This window comes from Gavia stellata, chromosome 22 (genome assembly GCF_030936135.1).
Source record: "Gavia stellata isolate bGavSte3 chromosome 22, bGavSte3.hap2, whole genome shotgun sequence".
NCBI lineage: Eukaryota > Metazoa > Chordata > Aves > Gaviiformes > Gaviidae > Gavia > Gavia stellata.
Genome location: NC_082615.1, coordinates 5,894,580 through 5,904,494, shown reverse-complemented (window position 1 = coordinate 5,904,494; position 9,915 = coordinate 5,894,580). Strand labels below are relative to the sequence as shown.

The following is a 9,915-nucleotide window of genomic DNA, read 5'->3' as shown; positions in this document are numbered from 1 at the left end:
AGGCTCCGGGGAGCCCAAAGCTGGGGAAACCCTCGGGCCAAAGAGCTGCGGATAAAAAAAAATTGCCCCTGCAAAAAAGGGGGTTGTGTTCACAGTATGAGCTGCAGCACCCCGGGGCACCGAGGTGGGACGGGACCCCGTGCAGGCAGGGGCACAGGCAAGAGATGTCAGCAGCTTCAGCCCCGAGGCCAGGAGCCCAGCCTGGCCATGGATGCACCGAAATCCTGCTTCCCTCAGCCCTTTCCCCACACAGGCAGCAGCTGGGGTCCGTCCCCAAATCAGTTATGGCTTTTCAAGAGGCAGCCCCAAAGGGGTGCAAAGCAGGGTGGCTCCAGCCCCGCTCCCCAGCGCATCCCCAGCATTTAACAGGGGTGAGCCCAAACCCGCCAGCCCCGGGGATGAAGCTGTGCCCGGGGTCTGCCCCATCCCGGAGCAGCCACTGTCTCCTGCAGGATGGTGAAGACCCACCCCATGGAAAGCATCACCGCCAGCGCCTCTCCCAGCCCCGTCCCCGCCGGCGGGGTCAGTGCAGGACCTGCTCCAGCTCGTACTTCTCGCAGAACTTGCTGGTGAAGGGCAGGCAGGTGAGATACTCCACCCAGCGCCAGTTCACGGGGTAGACGTAGAGCCAGACCACCAGCGAGGCGAAAAGCCCCACGAAGACCAGCAAGGAGATGATGATCATGGCTCGCTTGCGGTATTTGTCCACCGTGCCAAAGGTGATGTAGGGCAGGAAGGCGAAGGAGAGGAGGAGACCGCTGAGGAAGCCGAAGAGGTGAGCGATGTTATCAATCCATGGCAAGAGGCCGCAGATGAAGAGGAAGAGGACGATGCCGAAGAGGTTGAGGAAGGCTTTCCAGGGTTTCTCCAGTACTTGCCAGCTCTGGAAGAGCTCCACGAAGAGGCAGGCCAGCAAGCCAAACTGGGACCCAGCGGGGCCCACCTGCGGGGATGGGGAAAGTCATGGCCGGACCCTGTGCACATCACCCAGGACATGTCCTCCTGTCCCCAGAGACCACCTCTTCCCCTCGCAAAATGCATTTGGCTCCTGCATCCCTCCGAGGCTGCGCTACAATGGGGCAGCCACACTCGTACTGGCACAGGGTGGGAGCCCTGGCACGGGAGAAAGGGGAGGGGAGCACGCCAGCCCTGTTTCAGCAGAGCCGGTGCTTTTGGTGACTCAGCAGCCAGGCAGCATCACCCCCTCCCAGGCCACAGCCCCCCCTCCCCGGTCCTGACGCACCCCCGGGGGGGATTAGGGTGCTTGGCGTGATCTCATTTAAAGCCTGGCAGGGTTTTGCTGCCAGCAGATTAGCCATCTGCCTGCCCGGGGACCCCGCGTACACACCGACACGTGACGACGTGTGACCCACGCGGCATGTCTGAACTCTACACGTGGGGCAGAGACTCCCCCCGCCGCAGGGGCACCAGCCTCCCACCCCCCCGCACCAAAACCTGCCAGTGGCTGAGAGCTTCGTGCTGAGAGCTGCAGCCCCTTCCCCAAACCTCTGCCAGGACAGGGGCAGGGAGGGGCGTCCTTTGGTCCCTGGGGAGCTGGCTGGGTTCAGGGTGATGTGGGCAGAGCACCCCCCCCCCAGCCCTCACCTCCGCCCTGTATGGCAGGAAGATGGCACTGGCCAGATTGCCCGTGATACCGCTGAGGATGAAAATGATGGAGATGCGATGCCAGCCCGCCAGCTTCTCCAGGTCCCTCAGCACCGTCATCTGGAAAGTCACTGACACCAGGCAGTGGATGATGCTATGGGGAGAGACCCTGCGTTAGAGACCCCTGCCCTGCCAGAGCCCCTGCCCAGCCCTCCCACCCACCGCCCCGGGGCACGAGACATCTTACAAGACACCCTCCGCCAATGGCATGTGTCAACTGTAGTCTGGGGGTGTCCTCCCCTCTTCTCTCCCAGCCCATCAGGGATCACAGACCATCCCAACGGACACTCCGGTCCCCAGTCACCCCTATCATCCCCTGGGGGTGCGAGGGGCCGCGGCTCACCCGGCGTGCAGGAACAGGGACAGCCACAGGCGGTAGAACTGGTCGGGGACCTCCGGGTTGAGGAAGGGCAGGAGGCCGCAGACCTCGTCCAGGCAGTGCACCTACGAAGACAGGGAGGATGGGGAGGTGACGGGGGCCCAGAGCCGCAGGGAGCAACGGACGGGTCATGGGGACATATGACTGATGACACTGGGGATGGAGCAACCGAGCATCCCTACTGCCCCAGGAGATGCTGAAGGGCCGTTTTCCTGCCCGGAATGTGCCCCTCCCAAGGACAGCGGTGATGCCCGGGTGAGGCTGGCTCAAGCCCCGTATCCTCCTGCCCCACAGCAGCAAGGCAGGCATGCCACAGCAGCAGCAGTCCAGCCGATAGCTGGGCAAGTCCCTGCACTTTGCATCCCCCCTGCTCACACCCATCCCAGCCACATCCCAGGATACTATAAAACCCTTTGGCATCAGCATGGCAACGTGTGACCCGGCTGATAGCATCGCGTCCCGTGTCCCCGACCCCACTCACCTGCGAGCAGAGCGTTGCCTCCTCATGGAAGTAGCCGTGCATGAACTCGCAGTACTCCCGCGTCGTGATCTCGCAGCTGGGCAGAGGGCAGGCAGCGGGCTCGCTCGGGGCAGGGCTCGCTCCCTGATCCCCCAAGCATCCCCCTCCGTTCCCGCAGTGCCGCCACTGCACTTCCCACCCTGCCAAGGCTCCGTAACCTCCCTCTCCCCCCTGGCACAGGATGCTAATGGGACAACAACAGGCAGCGGAGCAGAGGGGGGAGCCGAGCCCGGCTGGGTGCCCCCATCGCTGCGACCCACCTGCCCTTGGTGCCGATGCAGCAGGGCCTGCCCTTGATCTGGCAGTCCATGTGGGTGAAGCCCGTGTGATTGGTTTTAGTCTCGTAGGTGCAGATCTACAAGCAGGAGGGAGAGGAGCCAAGGTCAGGGTCTGGCCCCAAGCGCTCCCTGCGGCCCCCGTGCCTGGCTTGTCACCCACCGTGCCTCCCACGGCGGCTGCCGCCACGGTGCCACCCAGCCCGCAGTGGCACCGGGCTCTTACCGGCCACTTGGTGATATCGTCTGGCCAAACGTGGGGTGGGTTGGATGCCGGCTCCTCACACGTCCTGGCGGAAGGAGGTGGGGGTCAGGATGGGTCCCCCCCTAACACATCACTCCCCACAGACTAGTAACCGCCCTCGGGCACAGACAGCCCCGGGACCTGCCCCTTCCCCTGGTTTGGGAGGGATCCTGCACATCGGTGTCCTGCAACACTCCACAGCAGCACCTTCTGCCGGTGAGCCCCACGGCACTCGCATCTGTCGGACAAGCCCATTGACACCCCCTCCCAGCATCACCCATCCCAGCGGAGCAGGGCAGGCAGGAGCCAGCGCAAGACAACGGCATCACCCATTGCTGCCTACATTTTGGACAGACCCCACCTCAGTTTCCCCACTGCCTCCCTCTTCCTTATCACTCTCCTATGGTGTGTAAAAGCTCCCCAGCCCCTTGGACAAGAGGATTCAAGGCATCCAAGCTGGAAACACAGCCCCACATACAGCTGGGTGACCGTGGTGCCTCTCCCCAGCCGTCACTCCTACCTAGGGTCCTGGTGACACACGGCCCCCGATGTCCGCCTCGCACCCGAGCCCACGGCTGGTGCGTTGGTGCCTGGCCACTTGATGAACGTCGCCAGCGTCTCCTGGGGAGGACGAAGAGATTGAGGATGTGGCAGGAATGCACCGCTCTGACCCTGCACACATCCTGCACTGGTGTTGTGCAGGGCGGAGATGGTTTTCCCCCTTTTCCCCAGGGATCCCCAGCACTTCCCGGAGCCCATGGCAGTGGTGGCACGCACCGAACAGTCCTGCGGCAGGGTCTGGATGCAGCCCGAGTTGTCATTCTGGACGCAGCAGCCGGAGCCACGCTCCCGGTCCCGCTCGCGCTGGATGAGCCGCTCCACCTGCTGATCCTTCCGGATGCAGGGGGAGAACTTGGCTCCCAGGTGGATCAGGTCGATCTGGGAGGGAGATGCCAGTCCAGGGGATACTCCGTGGCCCTCCCGCACCTTCCTTCCCTCCAGTTGCCCCCAGGGAGAGCTCAGCAGGGGCAGGGGGTCCCCACAGGCGACAGCCCTGAGTCTCCGTTACCCCAGTGGGGGGGAAGGCAGGTGGGAAGGGGATGGGATCTCTTCTGACCTTCCCACCATGATGCTGCAGCTCTGGGAAGCGCTGCTGAGCCCCCAGCCCAGGCTGGGACCGGGCAGCAGGTCCCGGATGGATCGGGGCACCGAGGGTGTGGGGCAGCAGGCTGGGACGAGGGGTCGAGCTTTCCCCCCGGGGAGAGGAGCGCCCCAGGGCCACCCCTCGGCTCAGGGCAGGGGGAGCAGAGGCTGGCAGAGGGCAGAGCCTTGGGCTGGGGGGCGAGGGTCCGGCAGAGCCCTTACCGAGCTGGGCCCGATCCAGAAGTTTTCCTGCTGGATGTACTTGACACTCTCGTAGACGCCCTTGTTCCTCAGCACCTGCCGAGCCAGGCCAGGGTCAGCTCCCACCGAGGGGGCCGGGTCAGGCGCAGCCCCCTCTCCCTCTGCTCGTAGGGGGCTGAGCAGCCCCCTTCATCTGAGGGGAAGGGCTCTGGGTCCCACCAGCAAGGTGGGAGGGAGAGCAGCACTGCTGCCAGCACGTGTGTTGCTGCAACATGCCGCTGCTCGTCCAGCACACGTGGACCCCCTGCCCTGGTTATTTAATGGAGCCCCCCAAACAGCAGGAGCCAGCGGCACCCCAGGATGCTCCCAGCCCTAGCAGGGAGCACGACAGCGCGGGACACAGGTGGTCACAGTCCCCCCCGGGAAGATGGATGCCCGCTCTTCTCTCCAGCCTGGGTGCCGGGGAGCAATGCAGCCAGCTGCAGGTTCCTAGGATTAACCCCAGAGGGAGGATCGCCCCTCTGAGATGTTGAAGGCACCCCTCAGACACCAGCCTTGCTTTCCTTAGCAGCTAGCTGGTTGCCATTTCAGAGCCAGACATGTCATTGGAGAGCTGGGAGGGGACAGTCCCAGCCAGAAGCTTTTAAACTTACTAACTCTGTCGTCACATGCTGGGCGAAGCCGATGGGAGCAATGCCGTAGGTGCCGATGACCAGCAAGGTGATGAGGATGTGGACAAAGGTGATCCAGTACGTGAAATATGGCCTGCGGGGGAAAGGACCCAAAATTTGAGCAGCTCAAGGATGGCTGGGCGAAGGGGCACTGCAGTCCCCCAAGCCCTGGTCCCCAAGCATCGAGGGGGACACACATCTGAGTTACAGCTGGGGAGCCCCAAGGAGCCCCGTGCCCATCCCCGTCCCATCGGTCCCTCCTCACCGGTGGCTGTCGGTGATCTCCAGCTGCGACTGCACGATGCTGCTCAGGCTGCGGCGGTACGTCCTGTTCAGCCACTTCCCCACCACCCCCAGCCCATAGTAACGTTTCTTGCGGTCAAAGGCAAAGTGCTTCACTTTGGAAGCGATGCGCCTGCCTCGCCGGGGAGCCGGGCCAGTGCCGGTGGAGGCCGAAGTGAGCCGGACACCCTCCCGCCTGCAGAGAGAGGAGAAACCCATCATGCCTGCTGAGAAATCCCCCACGTGCAACCCCACGGCCACAGCCCAGAGCTGGGGAAGGCCAGAGGATGCCTGGGATGTGGGCTAGGGCACCTCTTGGCTTCATCCTCCTAGGAGCACGCCAAAAGTGCCCAGTGCCCCACGGCAGGGATGGCTGGGGACATTGTCCTGACCGCGGCAGGGGAGCTGGGCAGCCTTGGGGGCAGCACCCTCCGACAGCTGGTACTCACGGGGTGGGCTGCTCCACCTCGGGGGACACCCTGGCATCCTCCCCCACCGGGTGCATGCGTAAATACGTGGCCGATAGAGGCGGCGACTCGAAGACATCATCGGGCATGGAGTACGTCTCGTCGTGCATATCCATCTGGAAGGAGGATGGAGACGCGTTCTTGGATGTGTGCAATGGGTGAGAAAGCTCCCCCTGACCGAGGATGCCCATCACCAGGCCAGCCCGGCTCCACTTCTGGGGATCCCCATCGACACCCCATTAACTGCATGTCACAGGGTGTGAAACGTGCCCACGATGGTGGTGTCGCTCCCTGCCACCCCCAAGGAGCATCACCAAGACCGGGGCTCTGCAGCGCCGGGTGCAGTGGCCACCGATGCCCCTGCTCCCGGGGCAGCACTGACACGGGGGTCCCCGTCAGAGCCCCGCTCCATGCCCAGCGGGGGCTGGGGCACCGGGACCCCTCCCCGCTCCGGCGGCTGGCATGGAACGGCGCTTGCCTTACTGAAGAAGGACGAGTCCAGGGTATCGGCAGCATCCACCATGTCCTCGTCCATGAAGCTGGGGTACACGAAGCTCCTCTTGTTGATCCTCCGCTTGGGAGCCAGTGGCTCCAGGACAGAGCGTCCCTTTGGCAGGGGAAGCAAAGGAGGGTAAGCAACCAGAAGCCCCCCAGTTTTTGCAGCACCGAGGGCTTCTTGTAGCTTCCCTCCCCAAAGCCAAGTGGCAAGAATTAAATCCCAACCGGCTGCCATTTCCCCTGCATGGGAAGGGCAGGCAGCAGGAGCTGGCAGCAGATACTGCCTTTAGCTCCTGAGAGCCAGCGTTGGACCATGACCACGTTAGTCAGCACGACAAGCGAACTCTAAACCCCCTGTTTGGTATTGGTCCCACAAACCCGGCACCGAGGCTTGCCCAGGGCTCCCCAGGGGCTAGAAAGCTGCCGGAGAAGATTCCTGGCTCCTCAGCAGTGAAACCCAGAAGCTACTTTTTTCTAGAGATGTCCAGTTATCACCAAAACTTCTCTTTTTAAGAGAGCTCAGGTTAAAAAACACCAATCTCCCCCCTCAAACCCACCCTGGAGAGACAACGGTCTCTGTGCAAAGCAAAAAGCCAAGAAGCAAGGCTTGTCCCACGAGGGACAGAGCTGAAATCTGGGTCAGGAAGAAGATGACGCCCCCCAGGTCCCCAAAACTCACGCGGAGAAGGGCTGCTGCCGCCTTGAAGCTCATATGGGCAACGGACTCCCTCTTCCTGCGCGGCAGGCGGCCGTAGCCGGAGCGAATGCTGTTGAAGGACGCCAAGGAAACGACGCCGGGGGTGAGCGGGGGCAGGACATGGTGGGGCGTGTGGGGACGGTCGGTCTCATCGGGATGGCGGAAGGGACGGCCCCTGGCCAGTGGGTCCACGATCTGGAGGAGGGAAGAGGTGTCGGTGCTGGGAGAGCAAGGCTGGGAGCTGGACCCCGTATCCCGAGCTCTACCTTAGGCATCTTGGCAGGCTTGGGCGACTCGGTGCCTTGGAAGGAGGGAACCTCCTGGCTGGGCAGCTCCATGTCGCGGTAGGCAGGCTTCAACTTGCCGTATCTCATGCTGCAGTGCTGCAAGCTCTTGCGTTGCCACTGCTGCCGCTTCCCCTCCCAGTCGCTGCTGACGCCAAACCATTGCGCCGTGCCCCTGGACACACGATGGGCACGCCTGTCACCCAGCTGGTCCCCCCACCCCAGGTACTGCCGCCCCACCCGGGCATCCCCTCTGGCAGGTGAGTTGGGTTAGGATGTCTCAGTTCAGCCCTTAGCAGGGTAGTTTTGACCTGGCTACGGGTCGGAAAGGGATGCTGCAGAGCGGTCGCTGGCCTTTGGGTCTCTCTGGAGAGGTAACTCCATCAAGACTTGCACCTTGCACAGGACAGCGCATCAGCTCTGGGCTGCAGCAGACATCCAGCTCGAGGTGCTTGTGAAGGTCCTACAAAAATGGGGCTGAGAAATTTCCTCAATGTACAAAACAATGGTGTGAATTAGCGCTAAACAATTCTGCTGCAGGATTATTCCCAGGCAGACACCAGCGAGTCAAAGCAGAGCTGCAGAAAAACCTCCAAGGCATTCCCTTCCGAGCCCCAACTCTCCATCCCCATCCCAAGTCCTCTGCCAGTACCCACAGCCACAACACTCCGATGGGGACCAAGGGACCCCTCCGGTGATCCAGCCGCTGCTGGAGCCTGCCCTGCCCTCACGCCACCGCTCCCCGGCCCTCACTTGCGGATGCTCTGGGACAGGGAAGTCTGCCGGCGGAAGCCGGGCCGGCGCTCCGAGCCGTCGCATCCCTTCGAGCGGGGCTCCTGCAGGCTCTTGCTCTTTCGGTAGATGGGGACCTTGGAGGGCTGGAAGGCAGAGCAGTGTGTTAGGGATGGGATGGCATGGGGGAGTCCCCCGGGGACAGCAGACCCCCAAGCCCAGCATGGGATGGATGCAGCTCCCTGTCACTCACCTCCTTGTGGGCACCGTCCTCCTCCGCCTCCCGCGGGGGGATGATGATGGAGAGGTTGGGGGGCTTCTTGCTCTGCAGGCGGCTGCTGTTGGAGCGGCTGCCCCCGTTCTTGTCGCCAGTTGACATCTTGGGCCAGTGGTGGTTGGCACGCTGGGAAGGTGCAAGGAGTCAGCGAGATGAGAAGAAATATGGCCCCAGGAGCTCACGCATGAGGAGATGCGGGGTCCCAGCAGGAGATGGGGCCTCACCAGCAGGATCTCACCAGCCTCAGCCCCCCATGCCACTGGCTGTGCTGTCGACCTCATCGTCATCAGCCCAGCCACCGCATCCCTGACGCCTGCACCCCCTCCCTGGGTCTGGGTGGACAGTGGGTTCCATCTCCCACTCACTCCCAGTCCCCCGGGACCACCACCCCTTCACCTGCCGGGAGCAGAGCGAGTGATGGCAGGAGAGAGAGCGTCAGACCATCCCCATCGCCCCTGCACGTGCCTGTGGGATGCCCAGGTTGCAGTCCCCACCCCGTCAGGATGTGCCTGACCCGCTTGGCACGTGCATGGGAAATCTGGGGGGGGGTCCCTGCGAGCCCTGGCTGGGCCCACGGAACACAGCCGCGGCTCTTGGACACAGGGGGACCGGCCCCCACGGTTCGGCACAGCGAGGGAGCCGAGGGGGGATCGCAGGTGCTCCTGGAGGGTCTGCAAAGAGCTTGAGCTGCCCATGCAGGGGCAAGTGGTGGGAAGGGAGGGGACGCAGCCAGGCAGGGGACATGCAAAGCCTGAAAACACCCCGTGCTCAGCAAATTCTTCACATCCCCACCTGCACCACAGCCCCCATGCAGAGGATGGCTCCTGCTGCAGGGAGAGGGGCTGGGGCAGCCCGTGCCACCTCCAGCCACAGGGCCGGGACCTGCTGCATGTCGGGGTGTCCCATGGGAGGGGAGATGCGGGATGCTCCCCTCCAGCACGTGCATGCACACACCAGGCTGAGAGACTGAATCCTCCTTGGCACCACGTGCAAGGAGGGGCAAGCTTAATGGCCAAGAGGTGGTTAATTCCTCAAGCAATCCCCTCCCAAGGGTCCCCGGGCAGGACCTTGCAGGAAAGATAATTCCATCCTAGAGCAAGGGAGCGAGTCCCAGATCCTATTAGGGGCTACTGGGGCTCTCGAAGGGAGGCACGGCCCTCTCTGGCCTCTCCACATCCCCCCGGCCACGTGCCAGCACCCAGGGGACTTGCACAGGTCTCGTGAGCATCCCTCATCCTCCCGGCACAGCCGTGGCCATAGGAACGGTGTCACCTGCAGCGCTCACCCCATGCGGCATGCACTGAGCCCTGCCGCGGGCCGGCCACGAGGACTGGCATCCCCACAGGATCTGCTCCCAAGGGGAGATGGAAGCTGGCCCTCTCCACCCGAGGGGGACGGCAGAGTACCCTGGGGGGACCAGGCGTCCCGCTGGGGCTCCCCGGCTGCGAGTGGAGCTCAGAGTCCAACAGTGGCACTGGCTGCAAAACCCGATCCACAGGCCTGGCTCCTCTCTCTGCCCAGGATCCCAATAACCAGCCTCGTACGGCTCCGCTCTCCTTAGGTAATGGCGCTTGAGCCAT

The 9,915-nt window shown here is 63.5% G+C and overlaps 1 protein-coding gene across 2 annotated transcripts; it reads right to left on the bottom strand.

Moving 5' to 3' along the window:
* Positions 1-502: 502 nt before the first annotated feature.
* Positions 503-8,437, bottom strand: RHBDF2 (rhomboid 5 homolog 2). 2 transcript variants are annotated; one of them, XM_059828281.1, is made up of 17 exons: positions 8,284-8,437; positions 8,080-8,248; positions 7,309-7,501; positions 7,025-7,237; positions 6,320-6,454; positions 5,847-5,945; positions 5,364-5,569; positions 5,081-5,192; positions 4,449-4,523; positions 3,861-4,022; positions 3,604-3,704; positions 3,066-3,129; positions 2,825-2,919; positions 2,526-2,601; positions 2,009-2,109; positions 1,606-1,759; positions 503-943 (listed from the first exon to the last, which is right to left on the bottom strand). In XM_059828281.1, the coding sequence occupies exons 1-17, from the start codon at positions 8,435-8,437 to the stop codon at positions 524-526; spliced, it is 2,529 nt and encodes an 842-aa protein (XP_059684264.1). In that variant the 3' UTR covers positions 503-523. The 2 variants fall into 2 exon arrangements, with proteins under 2 accessions (XP_059684264.1, XP_059684265.1); XM_059828282.1 differs by having other exon boundaries at positions 8,080-8,204; positions 8,312-8,437.
* Between the last annotated feature and the right edge of the window lie 1,478 nt (positions 8,438-9,915).

Coding starts and splice junctions, on each gene's coding strand:
- RHBDF2 (XM_059828281.1), bottom strand. CDS start 8,437: ATGTCAACTGGCGACAAGAACGGGGGCAGCCGCTCCAACAGCAGCCGC. Junction 3,130..3,603: donor GTGTGTCACCAGGACCCTAG/GTAGGAGTGACG, acceptor TCCTTCCGCCAG/GACGTGTGAGGAGCCGGCAT. Junction 2,602..2,824: donor TGCATCGGCACCAAGGGCAG/GTGGGTCGCAGC, acceptor CCCTCTGCCCAG/CTGCGAGATCACGACGCGGG.